The 27,861-nt window shown below is 60.7% G+C and overlaps 2 protein-coding genes across 5 annotated transcripts in view; both read left to right on the top strand.

Moving 5' to 3' along the window:
* Window positions 1-26,039, top strand: part of PNPLA6 (patatin like phospholipase domain containing 6) — a 44,386-nt gene extending 18,347 nt beyond the window's left edge. Inside the window, exons 21-37 of one of the 4 annotated variants that reach the window (XM_032677296.1) lie at window positions 665-740; window positions 2,152-2,292; window positions 3,300-3,363; window positions 3,448-3,616; window positions 9,201-9,383; window positions 10,846-10,964; window positions 11,629-11,785; window positions 12,415-12,531; window positions 12,641-12,710; window positions 13,532-13,648; window positions 14,021-14,137; window positions 16,058-16,206; window positions 18,963-19,115; window positions 20,592-20,708; window positions 22,776-22,872; window positions 23,813-23,916; window positions 25,931-26,039. In XM_032677296.1, coding sequence (XP_032533187.1) covers window positions 665-740; window positions 2,152-2,292; window positions 3,300-3,363; window positions 3,448-3,616; window positions 9,201-9,383; window positions 10,846-10,964; window positions 11,629-11,785; window positions 12,415-12,531; window positions 12,641-12,710; window positions 13,532-13,648; window positions 14,021-14,137; window positions 16,058-16,206; window positions 18,963-19,115; window positions 20,592-20,708; window positions 22,776-22,872; window positions 23,813-23,829 — 1,863 coding nt within the window. In that variant the 3' untranslated portion in view covers window positions 23,830-23,916; window positions 25,931-26,039. The remainder of the gene's footprint in view (window positions 1-664; window positions 741-2,151; window positions 2,293-3,299; window positions 3,364-3,447; window positions 3,617-9,200; window positions 9,384-10,845; window positions 10,965-11,628; window positions 11,786-12,414; window positions 12,532-12,640; window positions 12,711-13,531; window positions 13,649-14,020; window positions 14,138-16,057; window positions 16,207-18,962; window positions 19,116-20,591; window positions 20,709-22,775; window positions 22,873-23,812; window positions 23,917-25,930) is intronic. The other 3 variants (XM_032677298.1, XM_032677297.1, XM_032677299.1) reach the window with 3 other exon arrangements.
* Window positions 17,710-27,861, top strand: part of C3 (complement C3) — a 45,485-nt gene continuing 35,333 nt past the window's right edge. Inside the window, exon 1 of the mRNA XM_032677295.1 lies at window positions 17,710-17,739. The gene's annotated coding sequence lies outside the window, so the exon portion shown is untranslated. The remainder of the gene's footprint in view (window positions 17,740-27,861) is intronic.

Here is a 27,861-nt window from a genome sequence, read left to right as displayed (position 1 = left end):
CAGACCCCCAGGTACCCCCCCAGACCCTCCAGGTATCCCCAGGTACCCCCCAGACCCCCCAGGTACCCCCAGGTATGCCCCCAGACCCCCCAGACCCCCCAGGTACCCCCCAGACCCTCCAGGTACTTGAGGTCCCCAAGGATTTGGGGTGGTGACACCTGAAGTCCCCAAGGATTTGAGGTGGTGGCACCTGAGGTTCCAAGGCTTTGGGGTGGTGGCACCTGAGGTTCCAAGGCTTTGGGGTGGTGACACCTGAGGTTCCAAGGCTTTGGGGTGGTGACACCTGAAGTCCCCAAGGCTTTGGGGTGGTGGCACCTGAGGTTCCAAGGATTTGGGGTGGTGGCACCTGAGGTTCCAAGGCTTTGGGGTGGTGACACCTGAGGTTCCAAGGCTTTGGGGTGGTGACACCTGAAGTCCCCAAGGCTTTGGGGTGGTGGCACCTGAGGTTCCAAGGATTTGGGGTGGTGGCACCTGAGGTTCCAAGGCTTTGGGGTGGTGACACCTGAGGTTCCAAGGATTTGGGGTGGTGGCACTTGGGGTTCCCAAGGATGGAGGCTGGTGGTGGCACCCAAAAAGTCACGTGGGACGCTGGTCCGGGCTGTCAGCGAGCCCTTCCCAGGTCTGACGACCCTCCCTGTCCCCGTCCCCATCCCCGTCCCCACAGGTCGTCACCCGCCTCATCCACCTGCTGAGCCAGAAGATCCTGGGGAACCTCCAGCAGCTCCGCGCGCCCTTCGCCGGTGGGTGCCACGGTGGGGTCTGGGCGCGGCGGGGTGACCTCCTGGGGGTGTCCCACGGGTGGCCGTGCCCACGTCCCTGCCGTGTGTGTCCCCGTCCCCACCGTGTGTGTGTCCCCATCCCCACCATGTGTGTCCCCATCCCCACTGTGTGTGTCCCCATCCCCACCGTGTGTGTCTCCATCCCCACCGTGTGTGTCTCCATCCCCACCGTGTGTGTCCCCGTCCCCACCGTGTGTGTCCCCGTCCCCACCGTGTGTGTCCCCGTCCCCAACATGTGTGTCCCCATCCCCACCGTGTGTCCCTGTCCCCACTGTGTGTGTCCCTGTCCCCATCCCCACCATGTGTGTCCCCATCCCCACCGTGTGTGTCCCCATCCCCACCGTGTGTGTCCCCATCCCCACCATGTGTGTCCCCATCCCCACCATGTGTGTCCCCATCCCCATCCCCACCGTGTGTGTCCCCATCCCCACCGTGTGTGTCCCCATCCCCACCGTGTGTGTCCCCATCCCCACCATGTGTGTCCCCATCCCCACCGTGTGTGTCCCTGTCCCCACCATGTGTGTCCCCATCCCCACCGTGTGTGTCCCTGTCCCCACCATGTGTGTCCCCATCCCCACCATGTGTGTCCCCATCCCCACCGTGTGTGTCCCTGTCCCCACCGTGTGTGTCCCTGTCCCCACCGTGTGTGTCCCCATCCCCACCGTGTGTGTCCCCATCCCCACCATGTGTGTCCCCATCCCCACCGTGTGTGTCCCTGTCCCCACCGTGTGTGTCCCCATCCCCACGGTGTGTGTCCCTGTCCCCACCATCTGTGTCCCCGTCCCCATCCCCACCGTGTGTTTCTCTCCGTCCCCACTGTGTGTCCCCGTCCCCACCGTGTGTGTCCCCGTCCCCACCGTGTGTGTGTCCCCATCCCCACCATGTGTGTCCCCATCCCCACTGTGTGTGTCCCCATCCCCACCGTGTGTGTCTCCATCCCCACCGTGTGTGTCCCCGTCCCCACCGTGTGTGTCCCCATCCCCACTGTGTGTGTCCCCATCCCCACCGTGTGTGTCCCCGTCCCCAACATGTGTGTCCCCATCCCCACTGTGTGTCCCTGTCCCCACTGTGTGTGTCCCTGTCCCCATCCCCACCATGTGTGTCCCCATCCCCACCGTGTGTGTCCCTGTCCCCACCGTGTGTGTCCCCATCCCCACCGTGTGTGTCCCTGTCCCCACCATCTGTGTCCCCGTCCCCATCCCCACCGTGTGTTTCTCTCCGTCCCCACTGTGTGTCCCCATCCCCACCGTGTGTGTCCCCATCCCCACCGTGTGTGTCCCCATCCCCACCGTGTGTGTCCCCATCCCCACCATCTGTGTCCCCATCCCCACCGTGTGTGTCCCCATCCCCACCATGTCTGTCCCCCCCACAGGCTCCGGCCTGGGCGTGGCCTCCAGCTCGGAGCCCATCAACCCCACCAGCAACCTGTCGACGGTGGCGGTGCTGCCGGTGTGCGAGGAGGTGCCCACGGCCGCCTTCACTCTGGAGCTGCAGCATGCCCTCACCGACGTCGGTGAGCGGCCCCAGGGCGTGGGAGTGGCCTGGGGGGGGTGGTGGGTGTGGCCCCTGTGGTGGTGGTGGTGTGGCAGTGTGGTGGTGTGGTGTGGTGGGAGTCGTGGTGGGGTGACCAGAATGTTGTGGGGTGACCACTGGATGGGCGTGACCATAGGTTGGGGGTGACCACAGGATGGGAGTGGCCACAGGATGGGGGTGACTATAGGTTGAGGGTGATCCCAGTGTCATAGGGTGACCACAGGATAGGGGTGACCACAGGATGGGGGTGACCACAGGATGGGGGTGACCATAGATTGTGGGTGAGCACAGGTTGGGGATGACCATAGATTGTGGGTGAGCACAGGTTGGGGGTGACCACAGGATGGGGGTGAGCATAGGATGGGGGTGACCACTGGATGGGGGTGACCACAGCATGGGGGTGACCAGAGCATGGGGGTGACCATAGGTTGGGGGTGACCACAGCATGGGGGTGACCACAGCCCCATGGCATGATGATGACCACAGCCTGGAGGTGACCACAACCCCATGGCATGGTGGTGACCATGTTATGGAGATGGCCAGAGCCCCATGCCATGATGGTGACCATGCCATGATGGTGACCATGTCACAATGACCACAGCCCCATGGCATCATGGTGACCATGTCACGGTGACCACAGCCCCGTGGTATCATGGTGACCTTGTCACGATGACCACAGCCCCATGGCATGGCTGTGACCATGTCACGGTGACCACAGCCCCATGGCATCATGGTGACCATGTCACGGTGACCACAGCCCCATGGCATGGCAGTGACCATGTCACGATGACCACAACCCCATGGCATGGTGGTGACCTTGTCATGGTGACCACAGCCCCGTGGCATGGCAGTGACCGTGTCATGGTGACCTGAGCATGACAGTGAACACAGAATGGTGAAGACCACAACCCCGTGGCATCATGGTGACCTTGTCACGGTGACCACGGCCCCGTGTCACGGCAGTGACCCCGTGCCCCCCTCCCTCAGGTCCCACCCTGCTCCTCACCAGCGACATCATCCGCGCCCGCCTCGGCTCCTCGGCGCTCGACAGGTAACTCCCGCGGGGAGGAGGGAGCGTCCCTGTCCCCCCACATCCCACCCCCCCCATCCCTGGCTGACCCCTGTGCCCCGGCAGCATCCAGGAGTACCGGCTGTCGGGGTGGCTGGCGCAGCAGGAGGACATCCACCGCATCGTCCTCTACCAGACCGACTGCACCCTCACCACCTGGACCCTGCGCTGCTTCCGCCAGGCCGACTGCATCCTCATCGTGGGGCTGGGAGACCAGGAGCCCGAGCTGGGAGAGGTCAGCTGGGGGCTGAGGGGGGCACCAGGGGGGGCACTGAATCCGAAAAACCCAGAATAATGAACTGCCCAGAGACTTTTTGAGCGGCAAAGGGATTTGTTGGCAGCGCCGGGAGCGAGCCGGCTATCGCTGGAAAACCCTGCTCCAAGGCTTCACACAAAATCAGCAGGTTTTATACAATTTTCAGATATGATTAAATGCATATTCAAGTGATTACAGCATCTATCTTGTTAATACATCTACAACATCTAATATGTTAATATCTAACATATTAATAACAGGCGGAGTGTAGGTGGAGCTCAGGCGGGGCTCAGGGCGGTGCTTCTCTTGGCCCTCAATCTTGGGGGTAGTTCCCATCTTCCTCCCATGGGTCTGGGGGCTTAAACTCATCTTCCTCAGCTTGACCTCTCTTCTTTTCCGTTGTTCTCGACCCGCTCACTGAAGCTTGGAAAAAACCCTGGCTCCCGGCCTGTTTCTTCTATTCGAAGGTCTACCTTATCCTACTGCCTCTTGATTTATTACCTCTAGACCTATGACGTGTTCTTTTACCATTCTCTTAAGTTTTGGTCCGGTAAGCAGAACAGAACGAGCACAGATGGTTTGGGATGCTGGTAGCTCGTTAGCAGCCCCAAATTTCTTAGTTGACTCTTTTGGGCCTGGCCTCCCGTTTCAGCACCGAAAGCAGCCCCGGCGCGGGGGAGGCGGCGCCTCGAGCGCTGTGCCCGGTTCTGGGCGCTCGGTTCGGGGAGGACGTTGAGGGGCTGCGATGCCAAAATTGGCAGAAACGTGACTGCTCAGAGACAGTTTTGGGTGTTTAGGCAGCAAAGGTGTTTATTTGGAGCAGCGTTGGGGTGCTGGGCAGCTCTGGCTGCACAAACCAGCTCCTGAGTTCTCAGTGTTCTCAATCAGGCAATTTATGCAATTTTCGTGAGGGATCACGACATCTTTACGTGCATATTCATTCCATTTCACAACCTAATTATCATATTCATAACAGGCAGGGTTTGGGCGGAGCTTGGGGGGGTGGTCATCCTTTTGGGGAGATCTTTGGTGGTCATTCCAGCTCTTCAACCTCATGAGGGGTCATCTTTCTTCTCCTCATCTTCATGAACTCTTCAACTCTTCCCAACTACGAAAACCCCTTGACTGAGCTCCTCTATCTCCCCAGATGTCCACTCTGTCTAATTTATGACCACTGAGCTGACCTTTCTGTTATCTTCTGTTAAAACAGAACATACCAAACGTGGGCAGGACTCTCAGAGCAAGGTACCATCTCTCTCTGGACTCATCCCTCAATATCTGCTCTTTGTTTCTGCTGCCTTTTGACATAAACGTTGCATTCCTCAGAGTGAGGTCTGTGAAACCTTCCTCAGAGCAAAATTCCAGTATCCAGACCTGTTTCAGCTCCTCTTTCAGCTGGAGAAGGGTCTGGAGCACAAGTCCCGTGAGGAGCAGCTGGGGGGGCTCAGCCTGGACAGGAGGAGGCTCAGGGGGGACCTTCTCGCCCTCTGCAACTCCCTGACGGGGGGTTGGAGCCAGGGCAAGAGGACACAACCTTGAGCTGCACCAGGGGAGGGTTTAGGTTGGACATCAGGAAGTTCTTCCCAGAGAGGGTGGTTGGACATTGGAATGGGCTGCCCAGGGAGGTGGTGGAGTCACCGTCCCTGGAGGTGTTTGAGAAGAACCATGGATGTGGTGCCATAGTGAGGGTGACGAGGTGGGGTTGGGTCACAGACTGGACTGGATGGTCTCAGAGCTCTTTCCCAACCCTGTGATTCTGTGATTCGGAGGAATTTCTTCACAGAAGGGGTGGTTGGGCCTTGGAATGGGCTGCCCAGGGAGGTGGTGGAGTCACCATCCCTGGAGGTGTTTGAGAAGAGCCTGGATGTGGTGCCATGGTGTGGGTGACGAGGTGGGGTTGGGTCACAGGCTGGACTGGATGGTCTCAGAGCTCTTTCCCAACCCCATTGATCCTGTGATTCTGTGATTAGGAGGAATTTCTTCATAGAGGGAGTGGTTGGGCCTTGGAAGGGGCTGCCCAGGGAGGTGGTGGAGTCCCTGGATTTCTCTAAGAAGAACCATAGATGTGGTGCCATAGTGAGGGTGACGAGGTGGGGTTGGGTCACAGGCTGGACTGGATGGTCTCAGAGCTCTTTCCCAACCCTGTGATTAGGAGGAATTTCTTCACAGGGGGAGTGGTTGGACATGGGAAGGGGCTGCCCGGGGAGGTGGTGGAGTCCCTGGGTTTCTCTAAGAAGAACCATGGATGTGGTGCCATGGTGAGGGTGACGAGGTGGGGTTGGGTCACAGGTTGGACTGGATGGTCTCAGAACTCTTTCCCAACCCTGTTGATCCTGTGATTCTGTGATTCGGAGGAATTTCTTCACAGAAAGGGTGGTTGGACATTGGAATGGGCTGCCCAGGGGGGTGGTGGAGTCACCGTCCCTGGAGGTGTTTGAGAAGAGCCTGGATGTGGTGCCATGGTGTGGGTGACGAGGTGGGGTTTTGTCACAGGTTGGACTGGATGGTCCCAGAGGTCTTTCCCAACCCCATTGATCCTGTGATTCTGTGATTAGGAGGAATTTCTTCACAGAAAGGGTGTTTGGGCCTTGGAAGGGACTGCCCAGGGATGTGGTGGAGTCCCTGGAAGTGTTTGAGAAGAACCATGGATGTGGTGCCATGGTGTGGGTGACGAGGTGGGGTTGGGTCACAGGCTGGACTGGATGATCCCATAGGTCTTTCCCAACCCTATTGATCCTGTGATTCTGTGATTAGGAGGAATTTCTTCACAGAGGGAGTGATTGGGCGTTGGAAGGGGCTGCCCGGGGAGGTGGTGGAGTCCCTGGATTTCTCTGACAAGAACCATGGATGTGGTGCCATAGTGAGGGTGACGAGGTGGGGTTGGGTCACAGGCTGGACTGGATGGTCTCAGAGCTCTTTCCCCACCCTGTTGATCCTGTGATTCTGTGATTAGGAGGAATTTCTTCACAGAAAGGGTGGTTGGACATTGGAATGGGCTGCCCAGGGAGGTGGTGGAGTCACCATCCCTGGAGGTGTTTGAGAAGAACCATGGATGTGGTGCCATAGTGAGAGTAACGAGGTGGGGTTGGGTCACGGGTTGGACTGGATGGTCTCAGAGCTCTTTCCCAACCCTGTGATTCTGTGATTAGGAGGAATTTCTTCACAGAAAGGGTGGTTGGGCCTTGGAAGGGGCTGCCCAGGGAGGTGGTGGAGTCACCATCCCTGGAGGTGTTTGAGAAGAGCCTGGATGTGGTGCCATGGTGTGGGTGACGAGGTGGGGTTGGGTCACAGGCTGGACTGGATGGTCTCAGAGCTCCTTCCCAACCCCATTGATCCTGTGATTCTGTGATTAGGAGGAATTTCTTCATAGAGGGAGTGGTTGGGCCTTGGAAGGGGCTGCCCAGGGAGGTGGTGGAGTCACCGTCCCTGGAGGTGTTTGAGAAGAGCCTGGATGTGGTGCCATGGTGTGGGTGACGAGGTGGGGTTTTGTCACAGGTTGAACTGGATGGTCCCAGAGGTCTTTCCCAACCCCATTGATCCTGTGATTCTGTGATTAGGAGGAATTTCTTCACAGAAAGGGTGTTTGGGCCTTGGAAGGGACTGCCCAGGGATGTGGTGGAGTCCCTGGAAGTGTTTGAGAAGAACCATGGATGTGGTGCCATGGTCTAGGTGACGAGGTGGGGTTGGGTCACAGGTTGGACTGGATGGTCTCAGAGGTCTTTCCCAACCCTATTGATCCTGTGATTCTGTGATTAGGAAGAATTTCTTCACAGAGGGAGTGATTGGGCATTGGAAGGGGCTGCCCAGGGAGGTGGTGGAGTCACCGTCCCTGGAGGTGTTTTAAGGGAAGACTCAGTGCCATGGTCTGAATGATGAGGTGGGGTTGGGTCACAGGTTGGACTGGATGATCCCAGAGGTCTTTCCCAACCTGGTTGATCCTCTGATTCTGTGACTCAACAGCACAATCCTGTTAAGCCAGAATTCCTTTTATTCGCCATCGGGGTGGTGTTGGGGGTAATTCCTCCACAAACACTCCACTGAAACAAAGATTTCATGAACCTTTATACACTTGAACATCCCAAGCCCCCTCCCAACAGTCAGTCATCTCATTGTTACGAGGCATCAACACCAGTCTTCAGTTAAAAGTCACCCAAACTTCTTCTGCCTAAACAAGCCTTGAAATAGTTTCGGATCTTATTGTGACATCAACATCCATCTTTAATTAAAGGTGACCCAAACTTCTTCTACCTAAACAACCTTTGAGACAGTTTCATATCTCATTGTTACAAGGCATCAACATCAGTCCTTAGCTGAAGATGACCCAAACTTCTTCTGCCTAAACAACCTTTGAAATAGTTTTGGATCTTATTGTTGCATCAACATCATCTTAGAAGGCATCAAGAACAACCTCTAGTTAAAGGTCACCCAAACTTCTTCTACCTAAACAACCTTTGAGATAGTTTCATATCTTATTTTCACAAGACATCAACACCAGTCCTTAGTTAAAGATGACCCAAACTTCTACCTAAACAACCTTTGAGATAGTTTTATATCTTATTGTTACAAGGCATCAACATCGATCTTTAATTAAAGGTCACCCAAGCTTCTTCCACCTAAAACCCCCTTGACTGATTTAGTTTTCTCTTCCTGAACAACCCTCTGTCGATGGAGTTCCCTGGGGCTCCAAGGTCCGTGTTTTGCTGCTCCCTCCAACTCCTCATTCCCCGTCTCCGAGGAATGTCCGAGCGACAAATTCACGGAGTTGGCGCGATAACGGTGAACTCCAGAATTCCCGGGATTCCGTAGTGGTTTGAGACTCCTAAAAATCCAGTCATTTCAATGGCATGGGGGGGAGAGTTGTGGGGGGAGGGGAAAAAAGTGGTTTTCCCCCTGGAGTTAAAAAAAAATGGGGTTAAAAACCACCGAGGGGATGGTGTCCCTTGGGGGTCGATCCAATCAGCGCCCCTGCAAAATTTAAACATATCACACCAGACCAGGGGGGAGTTTGGACTGGAAAATTGGATTTTTGGGGGGGTCTCAAACCACCACATAAATGGAGGTTCCACTGAGATAAAGAGATAAGAGCCATGAAGCTTCTGATAACAGAGAGGTTCCCAGACAAAACACAGGCTGTACTATTGTAGAGAAAGTAAAGCTGCAGTGATGTAAGTACTCAGAGTGGAGTTAAGTTTGTGATAATGCTGTGTTGATGTGTAGTAGAGAGATTCTGATTATATTTTGGTTTGTTGAAGATTGGATGTCGATTGGAGAGTTTTCAAATTGTTGTGATATGTTTACTTTTCGCAGTGGCAAGGGGGTGGAGAGTTGTGGTGGGGAAAAAAAAAGTGTTTTTCCCCCTGGAGTTAAAAAAAAATGGTAACCCCCGAGGGGATGGTGTCCCTTGGGGGTTGATCCAACCAGCGCCCCTGCAAAATTTAAACATATCACACCAGACCGGGGCGGGGGGGGCTTGGACTTGAAAATTGGATTTTTGGGGGGTCTCAAACCACCACAGACTCCTGGGCTGTCGTTGGGGTTCTGGTGACGTGCCCCCTTTCCGCAGCTGGAGCAGATGCTGGAGAACACGGCGGTGCGGGCGCTGAAGCAGCTGGTGCTGCTGCACCGCGAGGACGGGCCCAGCCCGGCGCGCACCGTCGAGTGGCTCAACATGCGCAGCTGGTGCTCGGGGCACTTCCACATCCGCTGCCCCCGGCGCGTCTTCTCCCGCCGGAGCCCCGCCAAGCTGGTACGTCTGGGTGTGTCCCCCTGGGGCGGCCTTGGTGACCCGCCATGGTCATTGTCAACCGCTGTCCGTCCCCAACCCTGGGTGACCTTGGTGGTCTTCCATGGGCATTGTCAACTGCTGTCCGTCCCCAACCCTGGGTGGCCTTGGTGGTCTTCCATGGTCGTTGTCAACCACTGTCCGTACCCAGCCGTGAGTGACCTTGGTGACCTGCCATGGTCATTGTCAACTGCTGTCCGTCCCCAGCCCTGGGTGGTCTTGGTGACCTGCCATGGGCATTGTCAACCACTGTCCATCCCCAGCTGTGAGTGACCTTGGTGGTCTTCCATGGTCATTGTCAACCGCTGTCCGTCCCCAGCCATGAGTGGCCTTGGTGACCTGCCATGGGCATTGTCAACCGCTGTCCGTCCCCAGCCCTGGGTGACCTTGGTGGTCTTCCATGGTCATTGTCAACCGCTGTCCGTCCCCAACCGTGAGTGGCCTTGGTGACCTGCCATGGGCATTGTCAACCACTGTCCATCCCCAGCTGTGAGTGGCCTTGGTGGTCTTCCATGGTCATTGTCAACCGCTGTCCGTCCCCAGCCATGAGTGGCCTTGGTGACCTGCCATGGGCATTGTCAACCGCTGTCCGTCCCCAGCCCTGGGTGACCTTGGTGGTCTTCCGTGGTCATTGTCAACCGCTGTCCGTCCCCAACCCTGGGTGGCCTTGGTGGTCTTCCATGGGCATTGTCAACTGCTGTCCGTCCCCAACCCTGGGTGGCCTTGGTGGTCTTCCATGGTCATTGTCAACCACTGTCCGTCCCCAGCTGTGAGTGGCCTTGGTGACCTGCCATGGGCATTGTCAACCACTGTCCATCCCCAGCCCTGGGTGACCTGCCACGGTTGTCATCACCAGGTGACCTTGGTGGTCTTCCGTGGTCATTGTCAACCGCTGTCCATCCCCAGCCCTGGGTGACCTTGGTGGTCTTCCATGGTAATCATCAACCACTGTCCATCCCCAACCCTGGGTGACCTTGGTGACCTGCCACGGTCATTGTCAACCCCTGTCCCCAACCCCATATGACCTTGATGGTCTTCTATGGTAATTCTCAACCACTGTCCATCCCCAACCCCAGGTGACCTTGGTGGTCTTCCATGGTCATTGTCAACCACTGTACATCCCCAACCCTGGGTGACCTTGGTGACCTGCCATGGTCATCATCACCCACTGTCTGTTCCCAGCCCCGGGTGACCCTGTTGGTCTTCCTTGGTCATCACCCACTGCCTGCCCCCAACCCCACGTGATCTTGGTGACCTGCCATGGTCATTGTCAACCACTGTCCCCAGCCCTGGGTGACCTTGGTGACCTGCCATGGTTGTCATCACCGTGTGACCTTGGTGGTCTTCCATGGTCTTCTGTGGTCTTCCATGTTCTTCCATGGTCTTCCATGGTCACCATCACCCACCGTCTGTCCCCTCCTGGCAGCGGGAGATGTACGAGAAGGTGTTTGAGAAGGAGCCCGACCGCCACAGCGACTTCTCCCGCCTGGCGCGGGTCCTCACCGGCAACACCATCGCCCTCGTCCTGGGCGGCGGCGGCGCCAGGTGGGTGCTGGACACGGTGGAACCCGGCAGGGTGGAGGGTCCCGGGTTCGTCCGTCTTGGTTTTCCTCGTCTGTCTGTCTCTGTCTGTCTGTCCAGCGGCTGCTCCCACACTGGGGTGATGGAGGAGTTGGGGATCCCCATTGACATGGCGGGTGGGACCCGGCGGGTTGGGGGGTCCTCAACTCATCCATGCTCTTGTAGGGTTTGTCCATCCATCCAGGGACTGCTCCCATATCGGAGTGATGGGGAAGTCGGGGATCCCCATCAACATGGTGGGGTGGGGGGGTCCTGGACTCATCCGTCTTGGTTTTCCATGTCCATCCATCCAGTGGCTGCTCCTACATGGAGGTGATCAAGGCCATGGAGGAGTCGGGGATCCCCATCAACCTGGTGGGGTGGGGGGGTCCTGGGCTCATCCATCTTGGTTTTCCATGTCCCTCCATTTGGGGGCTGCTCCCACATCAGGGTGATGGGGAAGTTGGGGATCCCCATTGACATGATGGGATGGGGGTTCCTGGGCTCATCCATCTTGGTTTTCCATGTCCCTCCATCCAGGAGTTGCTCCCACATTGGGATGATGGAGGAGTCAGGGATCCCCATCGACCTGGTGGGATGGGGGGGTCCTGGACTCATCCATCTTGGTTTTCCATGTCCATCCATCCAGGGGCTGCTCCCACATCGGGGTGATCAAGGCCATGGAGGAGTCGGGGATCCCCATCGACATGGTGGGCGGCACCTCCATCGGCGCCTTCATCGGGGCGCTGTACGCGGAGGAGCGCAGCGCCGTGCGCACCAAGCAGCGGGCACGGGAGTGGGCCAAGGTGGGTGTGGGGGGCCTCCCCCACCCCAACCAGGGCCCCCCACCCATGGCCAACCTTGCCTGGGTTGTTCCTAAACCGTCTTCTTCCTCTCCTTCTTCTTCTCCTTCTTCTCATCCTCCTCCTCCTCCTCTTCTTTCTCCTTCTCCTCCTTCTCCTCCCTCTCCTCTTCTTCCTCCTCTTCTTCCTCCTCCTCTTCTTCCTCCTCCTCTTCCTCCTCTTCCTTCTCCTCCTCTTCCTCCTCCTCCTCCTCCTCTTCCTCCTCTTCCTCCTCTTCCTCCTCCCCCTCTTCCTCCTCCTCTTCCTTCTTCTCCTTCTCCTTCTTCATTTCTCTCCTTCCTCCTCCTCCTTCTTCTCTCCATATTTTTCTTCCTCCTCCTTCTTCTCTTCCTCCTCCTTCTCCTCTTCCTCCTCCTCCTCTTCCTTCTCCTTCTCCTCCTCTTCCTCTTCCTCCACTTCCTCTTCCTCCTCCTCCTCCTTCTCCCTCCTTCCCCTCTTCGTCCTCCTCCATTTGTCTCCTTCCTCTTCTTCCTCCTCTCCATATTCTTCTTCCTCCTCCTTCTTCTCCCTCCTCCTTCTCCCTCCTCTTCCTCCTTCTCTTCTTACTCCTCCTCCTCCTCCTCCTCTTCCAGTGCATGAATTCGGTCTTTGAGACCGTCCTGGACCTCACCTACCCCATCACCTCCATGTTTTCGGGCTCAGCCTTCAACGCCAGCATCAACAAGGTTTTCCAGGACAAGCAGATCGAGGTGTGACCCTCTGACACCCCACCACCACCCCCCTGGCGAGGGTCCAACCCCTCATTGACCCCCCCCTCGATGTCCCCACGGCGTCACCCACCCCGTGCTGTCCCCCCAGGACCTGTGGCTGCCCTACTTCAACGTCACCACCGACATCACGGCCTCGGCCATGCGCGTGCACACCGATGGTAAGAGCGCCCGGGGGAGCTCCTGGGGGGCCACCCCGTCCCCCACTGGGGGGACCCTCCTCGCCAGCACCCCAAAACAGTGCCATGGGGGCAAGGGCAGGGCTCAGAGGGCTCGTGGTGAACCCGGGCAGTGGTGGCTTCCCAGAGCCACATCACTGTGCCCCCGTGGGGGTCTGGCTGTGCCCCCCAGGTCCTGGGAGGGGTGGGGGCAGAACTGGGGGGGGCTGGAGCTGCCCCCCGACCCTGGGGAGGCTGCACGAGCCACTAACACACCCAGTAACCCCACTAACCCCAGTAACCCCCAGCCACGGCATGTGGGGCACGGGGACGGGGGGGGGAGGTGGGGACACCACGGTGGGAGTGGGGACACCATGGTGGAGGTGGGGACACCACAGTGGTAGGGGTCTAGTGGTGGGGTCATCGTGGTGGTGGAGATGGTGTGGAGGTGGTGAGAACGCAGCGGTGGTGGGGACGATGAGGTGGGGTCACTGTGGTGGTGGGGACGATGAGGTGGGGACGCGGCGGTGACGGGGTCGTCGTCGTCGCGGCGGTGGCGGGAACGTTGTGGTGGCTGCCCCTCCTCCTTGCCTCGGTGGCGGAGCTCACCTGGGACATTTTGCCGTCCACGGGCCGCCCTGGTGGCCCGTCAGCAGCCTGGCTCTCGCTCTGCCCGCGCCTCTAACACCCACTAATCCCCTCTCACCCCCTCTAACCCACCCACCCGCTCGCCCTTCCCCGCTCCGGCGGGGCTGCCAACGTCCCCCCGCCCCCGGGCACCTCCTGGGTCACCGTGGCCGTGACCGTGTCCTCTCCGTCCCCAGGCAGCCTCTGGCGCTACGTCCGAGCCAGTGCCTCCTATACCCCCTACCTGCCTCCGCTCTGCGACCCCAAGGACAGCCACTGGCTGGTGGACGGCTGCTATGTTAACAATGTCCCAGGTCAGCACCTCGCTCGCCGGGGCCACCGGCCTCCCCTTCCAAAAACCCGCCTCCTCCCACCCCACCCCCCCCCAGCAAAAAAACCACGACCACCCTCCAAAAAAACCACGGCCACCCCCCAAAAAAACACCACGACCACCCCCCAAAACACCCACATCTGCCCCCTAAAACACCCACGTCCCACCTCGAGCCACTTGGACTTTGCAAAGGGCCGGTCAGGGCGCGCCACGGGCTCCTCTGCCACCCGGGGGTGCCCGCCGGGCGCCCGTGGGGTGCAGACGCGCCGCGGGCAGGGCGAGGGGCAGCCCCCCCACCCCGGGCCGGGGTGTGCGGGGCGGGCGGCGCTGACGCCGTTTGTTCCCGCCGGCGCAGGCTCGCTCTGGCGCTACGTGCGAGCCAGCATGACCCTCTCGGGGTACCTCCCGCCCCTCTGCGACCCCAAGGACGGCAACTTGCTGATGGACGGGGGTTACATCAACAACCTGCCAGGCAAGTAGCGGCTCCGGCGCCGGTGCCGGGAGCGGCTCTACCGCCGGCGCCGGGAGCGGCCCCGCCGGGGGCGCAGGCGGGCGGTGGGGCGGGGGCTGCGCGGCCCCCACCAGGTGGGATCTCCGCGGACAGAGGTGTCGAGGCCGGATTTGGGACGTCTCACTTGGTTTGGAGGCTTCTCGGGGGCTTCCTCGTTGGGCGTCGGCTCAAGGAATGTCCATCTGTCTCTTGGGGTCCTCCATCTCAGGTGCCTTCCCAGGGCATCTCCATGTGTCTTCCCGTGCAGGATGAATCCATCCATCCATCTTCCATCATCTCTTGTGGCTTCCCAGGGCATCTCCACATGCCTTCATGTGCAGGATGCATCCGTCCATCTTCCATCCTCTCTTGGGGTCCTCCATCTCAGGTGCCTTCCCAGGGCATCTCCACATGCCTTCCCATGCAGGATGAATCCATCCATCCACCTTCCATCCTCTCTTGGTGTCCTCCATCTCAGGTGCCTTCCCAGGGCATCTCCGTGTTTCTTCACGTGCAGGATTCATCCGTCCATCCTCCATCATCTCTTGGGATCCTCCATCTCAGGTGGAGGTCAACTCTTGATGTCCTCAGTCTCAATCATCCTCTTGGGGCATCTTCATCCCCCGTGACCTGCCAGAAGAGTCCCAGTGTTGTGTCATCTCCTGGTGTTGGTACCAGGTGGTTTCCCAGACCGTTTTCATCCTTCACGTCCAAAAACATCCCTCCATCCTGTGCCACCCTTGGCACTGGGTGTCCTCCTGGAGTGTCCTCGCTCTCCTGACGTGCCAGCCACCTCCTTCCACCCTGCACCACCCTCTCCTGGTGTCATCACCATCGTCTCTTGATGTCCTCAGCACCAGACGTCCTCCTGGAGCGTCTCCATCCTCCCTGACGTGCGAACAACCTTCATCATCGTCATCAACCCTTGATGTCCTCTGCACCAGGTTCCCTCCTGGACCATCTCCATCCTTCTCCGTCCTCTTCCATGTGCAAGACCACTTGATGGTCTCCTGGTGTCACTGGATGTTCTCCTGGAACATCTCCACCCTCCTTCACATGGAAAAGACCTTCCTCCATCCTTCACCATCATCATCCCTTGATGTCCTCAGCATCAGACATCCTTCTGGAACATCTCCATCCTTCTCCATCCTCTTCCATGAGCGAGCCATCTCCAAACACTTGATGGTCTCCTGGTGTCACTGGATGTCCTCCTGGAGCATCTCCACCCTCCTTCACATGCAAAAAACCTTCCTCCATCCTTCATCATCATCCCTTGATGTCCTCAGCACCCGATGTCCTCCTGGAGCATCTCCACCCTCCTTCACATGCAAACAACCTTCCTCCATCACCTCCTGTTGTCCTCACCCAGGACATCCTTCTGGGCCATTCCAATGACCTTCCTCCATCACCTCCTGTTGTCCTCACCCAGGACATCCTCCTGGACCATTCCAATGACCTTCCTCCATCACCTCCTGTTGTCCTGACCCAGGACATCCTTGTGGACCATTCCAACGACCTTCCTCCATCACCTCCTGTTGTCCTGACCCAGGACATCCTGCTGGATGACCTACCTCCATCACCTCCTGTTGTCCTCACCCAGGACATCCTCCTGGACCATTCCAATGACCTTCCTCCATCACCTCCTGGTGTCCTGACCCAGTTCATCCTCCTGGACCACCTCCATCCTCCACATCCCCTCAAAGAAGCTGCCGCTTGCCTGTGCCCCCCGTTGCCCCCCCGCCCGTTCCCGAGGTCCCACCCCTGCTCCGTCACCCCCAGGACACATCCCTGTGCCACTCCCCAACCCCACATCCCCTGTGCCACCACCTCCCACCCCAGGGGCTCAGAGTGGGGGCATCCCCAGCCCCGCTGAGCTCCCGGTCCCTCCTCGTTGTCCCGCAGCCGACATCGCGCGCAACATGGGGGCCAAGACGGTGATCGCCATCGACGTGGGCAGCCAGGACGAGACCGACCTGTGCAACTATGGCGACAGCCTGTCCGGCTGGTGGCTGCTCTGGAAGCGCCTCAACCCCTGGGCCGAGAAGGTCAAGGTGGGTCCTGGGGGGGTTGTCATGGGTTGGGACCTTCAGGTTGGGTTGGGTCAAGAAGGTCAAGGTGGGTCCTGGGAGGTTGTCACAGGTTGGGACCTTCAGGTTGGGTTGGGACCTTCAGGTTGGGTTGGGTCAAGAAGGTCAAGGTGGGTCCTGGGAGGTTGTCACAGGTTGGGACCTTCAGGTTGGGTTGGGTGGAGAAGGTCGAGGTGGGTCCTGAGGGGTTGTCACAGGTTGGGACCTTCAGGTTGGGTTGGGACCTTCAGATTGGGTTGGGACGTTCAGGTTGGGTTGGGTGGAGAAGGTCAAGGTGGGTCCTGGGGGGGTTGTCACAGGTTGGGACCTTCTGATTGGGTTGGGACCTTCAGGTTGGGTTGGGACCTTCAGGTTGGGTTGGGTGGAGAAGGTCGAGGTGGGTCCTGGGGGGTTGTCGCAGGTTGGGACCTTCAGGTTGGGTTGGGACCTTCAGATTGGGTTGGGACCTTCAGGTTGGATTGGGTGGAGAAGGTCAAGGTGAGTCCTGGGGGGGTTGTCACTGGTTGGGACCTTCAGGTTGGGTTGGGACCTTCAGGTTGGGTTGGGTGGAGAAGGTCAAAGTGGGTCCTGGGGGGTTGTCACGGGTTGGGACCTTCAGGTTGGGTTGGGACCTTCAGATTGGGTTGGGACCTTCAGGTTGGGTTGGGTGGAGAAGGTCAAGGTGGGTCCTGGGGGGGTTGTCACTGGTTGGGACCTTCAGGTTGGGTTGGGACCTTCAGGTTGGGTTGGGTGGAGAAGGTCAAGGTGGGTCCTGGGGGGGTTGTCACGGGTTGGGACCTTCAGGTTGGGTGTTCCATGATTCCATGACTTTAGAGCTCAGGGGGTGTTTGGCTGAGGCTCTGAGGCACTTGGTGGGATTTTGGGGGGTCCTGGCCAGGGATTGGACTCAATGACCCTTTTGGATCCCTTCCAACTCAGGATATTCCATGATTCCATGATTTTAGAGCTCAGGCAGCATTTGGCTGCAGCTCTGAGGCACTCCGTGGGATTTTGGGGGGTCCTGGGCAGTGATTGGACTCCATGACCCCTGTAGGTCCCTTCCAGCTCAGGATATTCCGTGATTTTAGAGCTCAGGGAGCATTTGGCTGAGGCTCTGAGGCACAGGGTGGGATTTTGGAGTGTCCTGGGCAGGGATTGGACTCAATGACCCTTTCGGATCCCTTCCAACTCAGGATATTCCATGATTCCATGATTTTAGAGCACTCTCAGGGACAGGGCGGGGTTTTGGGGTGTCCTGGGCAGGGTTTGGACTGGATGATCCTTGTGGGTCCCTTCCAACTCAGGACATCCCACGATTTTAGAGCTCAGGGAGTGTTTGGATGAGGCTCTCGGGCACTTGGTGGGATTTTGGGGGGTCCTGGGCAGGGATTGGACCCGATGGCTCTCTTGGGTCCCTTCCAACTCATACTCTATGATCCTGTGAAGACCCTCCCGCTCTCATCCCACCACCCAGGGCTTTGCCAACGGGGCACTGCCCGGGTCCCTCACCCGCATTCCAGGGCGGACTGGGGGCCGTGGGGAGAGTGGGGACAAGGTGAGGGGTGGGCTGTGAGCTCGGGGTGCCCCCAGGGGTGGATCAGGGGCTGTGGGGACAGTGGGGACAAGGTGAGGGGTGGACTGTGAGCTCGGGGTGCCCCCAGGAGTGTATCAGGGGCTGTGGGGATGGTGGGGACGAGGTGAGGGGTGGACTGTGAACTTGGGGTGCCCCCAGGGGCAGATCAGGGGCCGTGGGGACGCTGGGGATGGGGTGAGGGGTGGGCTGTGAGCTCGAGGTGCCCCCAGGGGTGGATCAGGGGCTGTGGGGATGGTGGGGAGGAGGTGAGAGGTGGGCTGGGATCAGGGGCCATGGGGACATAGGGACAAGGACAGGGGTGGGCTGTGAGCTCGGGGTGCCCTCAGGGGCAAATCAGGGGGACGCTGGGGACGAGGTGAGGAGTGGGCTGGGATCAGGGGCCATGGGGACACTGGGGACAAGGTGAGGGGTGGACTGTGAGCTCGGGGTGTCCCCAGGGGTGGATCAGGGGCTGTGGGGACACTGGAGACGAGGTGAGGGGTGGGCTGTGAGCTCGGGGTACCCCCAGGGGCGGATCAGGGGCCGTGGGGACACTGGGGACGAGGTGAGGGGTGGGCTGTGAGCTCTGGGTGCCCCCAGGGGCGGATCAGGGGCCGTGGGGACACTGGGGACAAGGTGAGGGGTGGGCTGTGAGCTCGGTGTGCCCCCAGGGGCGGATCAGGGGCCATGGGGACACTGGGGACGAGGTGAGGGGTGGGCTGTGAGCTCGGGGTGTCCCCAGGGGTGGATCAGGGGCTGTGGGGACACCGGGGACAAGGTGAGGAGTGGGCTGTGAGCTCTGGGTGCCCCCAGGGGCGGATCAGGGGCCATGGTGACACTGGGGAGGAGGTGAGGAGTGGGCTGTGAGCTCGAGGTGCCCCCAGGGGTGGATCAGGGGCTGTGGGGATGGTGGGGAGGAGGTGAGGGGTGGGCTGTGAACTTGGGGTGCCCCCAGGGGCAGATCAGGGGCCGTGGGGACGCTGGGGATGGGGTGAGGAGTGGGCTGTGAGCTCGGGGTGCCCCCAGGGGCGGATCAGGGGCCGTGGGGACACCGGGGACAAGGTGAGGAGTGGGCTGTGAGCTCTGGGTGCCCCCAGGGGCAGATCAGGGGCCGTTGGGACACCGGGGACGAGGTGAGGGGTGGGCTCTGACCTCCAGGTGCCCCCAGGTGCCCGACATGGCCGAGATCCAGTCCCGCCTGGCCTACGTGTCGTGCGTGAGGCAGCTGGAGGTGGTGAAGTCGAGCTCGTACTGCGAGTACATCCGCCCGCCCATCGACCGCTTCAAGACCATGGACTTCGGCAAGTTCGACGAGATCTACGTGAGCTGGGGGGCTACAGGGGGGGCAGGCGGGGCCTGGAGCGGCGGGTGGGGTGTCCCACCCATCAGTTGGGGTGTCCCACTCATCAGCTGGGTTGTCCCAACCATCACTTGGGGTGTCCCACCCATCAGTTGGGGTGTCCCACTCGTCAACTGGGTTGTCCCAACCATCACTTGGGGTGTCCCGCCCATCAGTTGGGGTGTCCCACTCATCAGCTGGGTTGTCCCAACCATCACTTGGGGCGTCCCACCCATCAGTTGGGTGCTTGGGTCATCGCTTTGGGTGCCCAGGTCATCATTTGGGTCTCCCCACCCATCAGTTGGGGTGTCCCACTCATCAGCTGGGGTGTCCCAACCATCACTTGGGGCGTCCCACCCATCATTTGGGTGCCTGGGGTGTCACTTTGGGTGCCCCAAGCCATGGGTTGGGGTTCTGCAGCCCTCACTTGGGATGTCCCACCCATCAGTTGGGGTGTCCTACCCATCAGTGAGATGTCCTTGACCATCAGTTGGGTGTCCTAGGCCATGAATGGGATGTCCTGGGCCATCAGTGGGGTGTCCTGGGCCATCAATGGGGTGTCCCACCCATCAGTGGGATGTCCTGGGCCATCAGTGGGGTGTCCTGGGCCATCAATGGGGTGTCCCACCCATCAATGGGGTGTCCTGGGCCATCAGTGGGATGTCCTGGGCCATCAATGGGGTGTCCCACCTATCAATGGGGTGTCCTGGGCCATCAATGGGATGTCCTGGGCCATCAATGGGGTGTCCTGGGCCATCAATGGGGTGTCCTACCCATCAATGGGGTGTCCTGGGCCATCAGTGGGGTGTCCGACCCATCAATGGGATGTCCTTGGCCATCAGTGGGGTGTCCTGGGCCATCAATGGGATGTCCCACCCATCAATGGGATGTCCTGGACCATCAATGGGATGTCCTGGGCCATCATTGGGGTGTCCCACCCATCAGTGGGGTGTCCTGGGCCATCAATGGGGTGTCCCACCCATCAGTGGGGTGTCCCACCCATCATTTGGGTACCTGGGGTGTCACTTTGGGTGCCCCAAGCCGTGGGTTGGGGTTCTGCAGCCCTGTCCCACCCATCAATTGGGGTGTCCTACCCATCAGTGAGATGTCCTTGACCATCAGTTGGGTGTCCTAGGCCATGAATGGGATATCCTGGGCCATCAGTGGGATGTCCTACCCATCAATGGGGTGTCCTGGGCCATCAGTGGGGTGACCTGGGCCATCAGTGGGGTATCCTACCCATCAGTTGGGGTGTCCTTGGCCATCAGTGGGGTGTCCCACCCCTCAATGGGGTGTCCTGGGCCATCAGTGGGGTATCCCACCCATCAATGGGATGTTCTGGGCCATCAATGGGATGTCCTGGGCCATCAATGGACTCTCCAGCCCATCCCTGAGGTGCCCCAGGCCCTCTCTGGGGGTTCCTGTGGCACGGACGCGCCGCGGCCGCTGTGCCCGCAGGACGTGGGGTACCAGCACGGCCGGGTGGTGTTCGAGGCCTGGCGCCAGGGGGACGTCATCGACAAGATGGTTCGGGACCGGCGCTCGGCCGACTTCTACGAGAGCAAGCGCATGGACGTGAGCGGGGGGACACACTGGGGTGGGGGTCCCTGTCCTGGGGTGGGTCACCCCGGCCTTGGCACCTCCATCCCGAGAGTTTTTTACCCCCCTGGAGCCGTTTTGGGAGCAGCACCTTCCCTTATCCCTTGTCCTTTGTCCCTGTCCCCTCTGCGTCCCTCCTGTCCCCTCCTGGTGCAGTTTGTCCTCCCCAGTGTCCTCCTGTCCACTCCTGGTGCAGTTTGTCCCCCCAGTGTCCTCCTGTCCACTCCTGGTGCAGTTTGTCCCCCTCAGTGTCCTCCTGTCCCCTCCTGGTGCAGTTTGTCCTCCCCAGTGTCCTCCTGTCCCCTCCTGGTGCAGTTTGTCCTCCCCAGTGTCCTCCTGTCCCCTCCTGGTGCATTTTGTCCCCCCACTGTCCCTCTTGGTGCATTTTGTCCCCCCAGTGTCCTCCTTGTATAGTTTGTCTCACCCAGTGTCCTCCTGTCCCCTCCTGGTGCACTTTGTCCCCTCCAGTGTCCTCCTGTCCCCTCCTGGTGCAGTTTGTCCCCCCCAGTGTCCTCCTGTCCCCTCCTGGTGCAGTTTGTCCCCCCCAGTGTCCTCCTGTCCCCTCCTGGTGCAGTTTGTCCCCCCAGTGTCCTCCTGGTACAGTTTGTCCCCCTCCAGTGTCCTCCTGGTACAGTTTGTCCCCCTCCAGTGTCCCTCCTGTCCCTCCTGGTGCATTTTGTCCCCCAGTGTCCCTCTTGGTGCATTTTGTCCCCCCAGTGTCCTCCTGGTGCAGTTTGTCCCCCTCAGTGTCCTTCTGTCCCCTCCTGGTGCATTTTGTCCCCCCAGTGTCCCTCTTGGTGCATTTTGTCCCCAGTGTCCTCCTGGTACAGTTTGTCCCCCTCCAGTGTCCTCCTGGTGCAGTTTGTCCCCCTCCAGTGTCCTCCTGTCCCCTCCTGGTGCACTTTGTCCCCTCCAGTGTCCTCCTGTCCCCTCCTGGTGCAGTTTGTCCCCCCAGGGTCCTCCTGTCCCCTCCTGGTGCACTTTGTCCCCTCCAGTGTCCTCCTGGTGCAGTTTGTCCCTCCCAGTGTCCTCCTGGTGCAGTTTGTCCCCCTCCGTGTCCTCCTGTCCCCTCCTGGTGCACTTTGTCCCCCCAGTGTCCCTCTTGGTGCATTTTGTCCCCCCAGTGTCCTCCTGGTGCAGTTTGTCCCCCTCAGTGTCCTTCTGTCCCCTCCTGGTGCATTTTGTCCCCCAGTGTCCCTCTTGGTGCATTTTGTCCCCCCAGTGTCCTCCTGGTACAGTTTGTCCCCCTCCAGTGTCCTCCTGGTGCAGTTTGTCCCCCTCTGTGTCCTCCTGTCCCCTCCTGGTGCACTTTGTCCCCCCCAGTGTCCTCCTGTCCCCTGCTGGTGCAGTTTGTCCCCCCCAGTGTCCTCTTGGTGCATTTTGTCCCTCCCAGTGTCCTCCTGGTGCAGTTTGTCCCCCCAGTGTCCTCCTGTCCCCTCCTGGTGCAGTTTGTCCCTCCCAGTGTCCTCCTGTCCCCTCCTGGTGCAGTTTGTCCCTCCCAGTGTCCCTCTTGGTGCATTTTGTCCCCTCCAGTGTCCTCCTGATGTGTTTTGTCCCCCCCCAGTGTCCTCCGGTCCCCTCCTGATGTGTTTTGTCCCACCAGTGTCCTCCGTCCCTCCTGGTGCACTTTGTCCCCCCAGTGTCCTCCTGGTGCAGTTTGTCCCCCCAGTGTCCTCCTGTCCTCTTTAGCATCCTCCCTGTCCCCTCACCCTGGCCCTCTCCTGTCTCCCCACCCTCGTCTCTCTCCTGTCCCTCACCATCACCCTTTGTCCCCTTGATCCACCTCTGTCCCTCCTTGGACCCTTGATCACCTCCTGTCCCTTCCTTGACCCCTCCTGTCCCCCCACCTTGGTCCCTCTCCCATCCCTTTGTCCCTTTGCTCCCCCTCCTGCCCCATTTCTCCCTCTCCCCTTCCCTTCTTCCAACCCCCGTCCCTCTCCCTGTGCCCCTCCCGTGCTCCCACCCCCTTTCCCACCCCACATCCCTCTTCCTGCCCCCTCCACCCTCACCCCCGGGGGGGTTCCCTCCTTGTCCCCCCGGCAGGTTCTCACCTGTCCCAGCGCCGGGTTCACCGACCTGGCCGAGATCGTGTCGCGCATCGAGCCGGCCAAGCCCTACCTGTCCGACGGCTACGGCGACGGTGAGGGGGGGGACGCGGCCTGGGGGGCACATCTGGGGGGTTAGGGAGGCACATCTGGGGCTGGGGGGGGGCACATCTGGGGCTGGGGGGGCACATCCAGGGCTGGGGGGTACATCCGGGGCTCGGGGGGGACATCCGGGGCTGGGGGGGCAGATCTGGGGCTGAAGGTCACCTCCGGGGCTGGGGGGGCACATGTGGGGCTGGGGGTCACATCTGGGGTTGGGGGGGCACATCTGGGGGGTTAGAGGGGCACATCCGGTGGGGGGGGGCACATCTGGGGCTGGGGGGGCACATGTGGGGCTGGGGGGCACATCTGGGGCTGGGGGGGCACATCTGGGAGGTTAGGGGGGCACATCCAGGCTGGGGGGGCACATCTGGGGGGGTAGGGCTACACATCCGGGGCTGGGGGGCACATCCAAGGCTGGGGGGGCATATCTGGGGCTGAGGGGCACATCTGGGACTGGGGAGGCACGTCCGGGGCTGGGGGGGGACATCTGGGGCTGGGGGGCACATCTGGGACTGGGGGGCACAATCCGCGGCTGAGGGGCACATCCAGGGCTGGGAGGCACTATCTGTGGGCTGGGGGGGCACATCTGTGTCTGGGGGGACACATTCCGGGGGGGTAGAGAGGCACATCTGGGACTGGGGGGCACATCTGTGTCTGGGGACACATCCGGGGGGGTAGAGAGGCACATCTGGGACTGGGGGGCAACAGGTGGTGGCTGGGGGGCACATCCATGGCTGGGAGGCACATGCTGGGGCTGGGGGGGACACATCTGGGGTTGGGGGGGCACATCTGGGGCGGGGGGGGCACATCTGGGGCTGAGGGGCACATCCAGGGCTGGGGAGGCACATCTGGGGCCGGGGGGGCACATCCAGGGCGGGGGGGGCACATCTGGGGCTGGGGGGCACACCCCGGCCCCGCCGTTTTGCCCGCCAGAGAGTCGGACTGCCTGACGGAGGACGAGGGCCCCGGAGTCGGGCCGGGGGGAGGAGGACGCCTTCGCCCCCTCGGAGTGGGCCGGGAACGGCGCCTTGGAGGCCGTGAGTGACCACGGGGACCCCCCGGGTCGGGGGGGTTGGGGGTCCCGAGGGTGTCCTCTGACCCCCCGGGCAGGGGGGGTTGTGGTCGTGGAGAACCCTCCAGGATGGGCTCGGGGACGGCCCGGAACCCCGCGTGTGCTGTGTGACCCCATCCCGGTGTCCCCAACGTGTCCCCCACGTGTCCCCTGTGGGCTTGGGGACAACCAGGACCCCACATTTGCTGTGTGCCCCCCTCCCCATGTCCCCAACGTGTCCACTGTGAAGCTTGGGGACCCCCAGGACCCCACGTTTGCTGTGTGTCCCCTCCCCGTGTCCCCAACGTGTCCCCCACATTCCTGTGGGCTTGGGGACCCCACATTGCTGTTTGCCCCCTCCCCATTGTCCCCACCATGTCCCTGCCCCCCCCCATTTGCTGTGTGACCCCATCCCGGTGTCCCCAACGTGTCCCCCACGTGTCTCTGTGGGCTTGGGGACCCCACATTTGCTGTGTCCCCCCTTCCCATGTCCCCAACGTGTCCCTGTGGGTTTGGGGACCCCCAGGACCCCACATTTGCTGTGTGCCCCCTCCCCATGTCCGTCACGTGTCCCTGTGGGTTTGGGGACCCCCAGGACCCCACATTTGCTGTGTGTCCCCTCCCCGTGTCCCCAACGTGTCCCCCCCATGTCCTTGTGACCCCCTGCCTCCCCCATTTGCGTGTCCCCTCCCCATGTCCCCAACGTGTCCCCCCCCATGTCCCTGTGCTCTCAGAGCCCCCCCCGCCCCCCCCCATGCCCTGTGCCCCCCCCCATGTCCCCAATGTGTCCCCCCCCATGTCCCTGTGATCCCCTGACCCCCCCATGCCCTGTGTCCCCCCCCGATGTCCCCCCCATGTCCCCTCCATGTCCCCCTTGTCCCTGTGGTCTCAGAGTCCCCCATGTCCCCCCCATATGCCCTGTTCCCCCCCCCCTCATGTCCCCCAACGTGTCCCCCCCATGTCCTTGGACCCCCTGCCCCCCCCATTTGCCGTGTGTCCCCCCCCATGTCCCCAATGTGTCCCCCCCCATGTCCCTGTGACCCCCTGCCCCCCCCCCATGCCCTATGTCCCCCCCCCCCGGTGTCCCCCCCATGTCCCTCCATGTCTCCCTTGTCCCTGTGGTCTCAGAGCCCCCCTGCCCCCCCCATACGCCCTGTGTCCCCCCCCCCATGTCCCCAACATGTCCCCCCCATGTCCCTGTGACCCCTCGCCCCCCCCATTTGCCCTGTGTCCCCCCCCCATGTCCTCAACATGTCCCCCCCATGTCCCTGTTTACCCCCTGCCCCCCCATGCCCTGTGTGTCCCCCCATGTCCCCAGCGTGTGCCCCCCATGTCCCCTGTGACCCCTGCCCCCCCCATTTGCCCTGTGTCCCCCCCGTGTCCCCAACATGTCCCCCCATGTCCCTGTGACCCCCTGCCCCCCCCATTTGGCATGTGCCCCCCCCCATGTCCCTGTGACCCCCTGCCCCCCCCATTTGCCCTGTTTCCCCCCCCATGTCCCCAACGTGTCCCCCCCATGTCCCTGTGACCCCCTGCCCCCCCCATTTGCCCTGTGTCCCCCCCATATCCCTGTTACGCCCTGCCCCCCATGCCCTGTGTCCCCCCCTGTCCCCAGCGTGTCCCCCCCATCCCTGTGACCCCCTGCCCCCCCCATTTGCCCTGTGTCCCCCGCCATGTCCCCTCCATGTCCCCCATGTCCCTGTGACCCCCTGCCCCCCCCATTTGCCCTGTGTCCCCTCCCGGTGTCCCCCCCATGTCCCCCCCATGTCCCCATGTCCCTGTTACCCCCTGCCCCCCCCCCATGCCCTGTGTCCCCCCCCGTGTCCCCAACGTGTCCCCCCCATGTCCCTGTGACCCCCTGCCCCCCCATTTGCTGTGTGTCCCCTCCCGGTGTCCCCCCCATGTCCCCAACATGTCCCCCCCATGTCCCTGTGACCCCCTGCCCCCCCCATTTGCCGCGTGTCCCCCCCATGTCCCCACCATGTCCCCTGTGTCCCCAGGAGGAGGAGAGGACCCTCCGGCACCGCCCCAGCGCCGCCGGGACCCCCCCGCCCCCCCGCCGGACCCCGACGGTTACTGAGGGACCCTCACGGCTCTACCTCCCCCCAGCCCCCCCCCGGGGGTGCCCCCCACCCCCAAAAAAACCCCCCAAATCCTCCCCTTCTGGCACTTTCCCGGGGGGGGGCCCCTCCCTGTGACACCCCCCCCGGGGGTGACGCGGGGGGGGGGGCGGGACCCCCCATTGCCCCTCCCCCCTCGCACTGTTGCACTGGCCCGACCCCCCCCCCCCGGCCCGACGTGGGGGGGGGGGTAGCGACTGCTGTAAATGTTCCTTTGTTTTGGGTTCGTTTTCTTTATTTTCTTCTTTTTTTTTTAATTGTTATTCTTATTATTTAAACCGAGGCCGGCTGTAAATTTTGTTGATTAATTCCTGTTAATATGATTAATTAATTAAACTGAAGGAGGTGGTGCTCGTCCCGGGGGGTGGTGGGGGGAGCAGAGGGGGTGGCAGAGGGTGGCACTGCCATGGGAATGGGGTGGGATTGGGAGTGGAGTGGGATTGGGAATGGGGTGGGATTGGGAATGGGGTGGGATTGGGAATGGGGTGGGATTGGAACAGGGTGGGATTGGGGAATGGGGTGGGATTGGAACAGGGTGTGGGATTGGAATGGGGTGGGATTGGAACAGGGGTGGGATTGGGAATGGGGTGGGATTGGAACAGGGGTGGGATTGGGGATGGGATGGGGATTGGGAGTGGGTTGGATTGGGAGTGGGGTGGATTACAACAGGGATGGGATTGGAACAGGGGTGGGATTGGGAATGGGATGGGATTGGAACAGGAGTGGGATTGGGAATGGGATGGAATTGGGAACAGGGGTGGGATTGGAACAGGGGTGGGATTGGGAATGGGGTGGGATTGGGAATGGGATGGGATTGGAACAGGGGTGGGATTGGAATGGGGTGGGATTGGGAACAGGGATGGGATTGGAACAGGGGTGGGATTGGAACAGGGGTGGGATTGGGAATGGATGGGATTGGAACAGGAATGGGATTGGGAATGGGGTTGGGATTGGAACAGGGGTGGGATCAAGAAAGGGATGGGATTGGAACGGGGTGGGATTGGGAAGGGGGTGGGATTGGAACAGGTGGGATTGGAATGGGATGGGATTGGGAGTGGGGTGGGATTGAGAGTGGGGTGGGATTGGAACAGGGTGGATTGGAATGGGGTGGGATTGGAACAGGGGTGGGATTGGATGGGGTGGGATTGGGAATGGGGTGGGATTGGAAATAGGGTGGGATTGGGAATGGGGTGGGATTGGAACAGGAGTGGGATCAAGAAAGGGATGGGATTGGAACAGGGGTGGATTGGGAATGGGTAGGATTGGAACAGGGGTGGGATTGGGAACGGGGTGGGATTGGAACAGGGGTGAGATTGGGAATGGGATGGAATGGGAGTGGGGTGGGATTGAGAGTGGGGTGGGATTGGAACAGGGTGGGATTGGGGTGGGATTGGAACAGGAGTGGGATCAAGAAAGGGATGGGATTGGAACAGGGGTGGGATTGGGAATGGGGTAGGATTGGAACAGGGGTGGGATTGGGAATGGGATGGAATTGGGAGTGGGGTGGGATTGAGAGTGGGGTGGGATTGGAACAGGGTGGGATTGGAAAAGGGGTGGGATTGGGAATGGGGTGGGATTGGGAATGGGGTGGGATTGGGATGGAATTGGGAGTGGGGGTGGGATTGGGAGTGGGGTGGGGTGGGATTGGGAATGGGGTGGGATTGGAACAGGGGTGGGATTGGGAATGTGATGGGATTGGGAATAGAGTGGGATTGGGAAGATCTGGGATTGGGAATGGGTGGGATTGGGAATGGGGTGGGATTGGGAATGGGATGGGATTGGGAATGGGCTGGGATTGGGAAGGGGGTGGG

Source organism: Chiroxiphia lanceolata, unplaced genomic scaffold, assembly GCF_009829145.1.
Source record: "Chiroxiphia lanceolata isolate bChiLan1 unplaced genomic scaffold, bChiLan1.pri scaffold_49_arrow_ctg1, whole genome shotgun sequence".
NCBI classification, from domain to species: domain Eukaryota; kingdom Metazoa; phylum Chordata; class Aves; order Passeriformes; family Pipridae; genus Chiroxiphia; species Chiroxiphia lanceolata.
The sequence above is the reverse complement of the archived record's forward strand: the minus strand, read 5'-3'. Positions and strand labels throughout refer to the sequence as shown.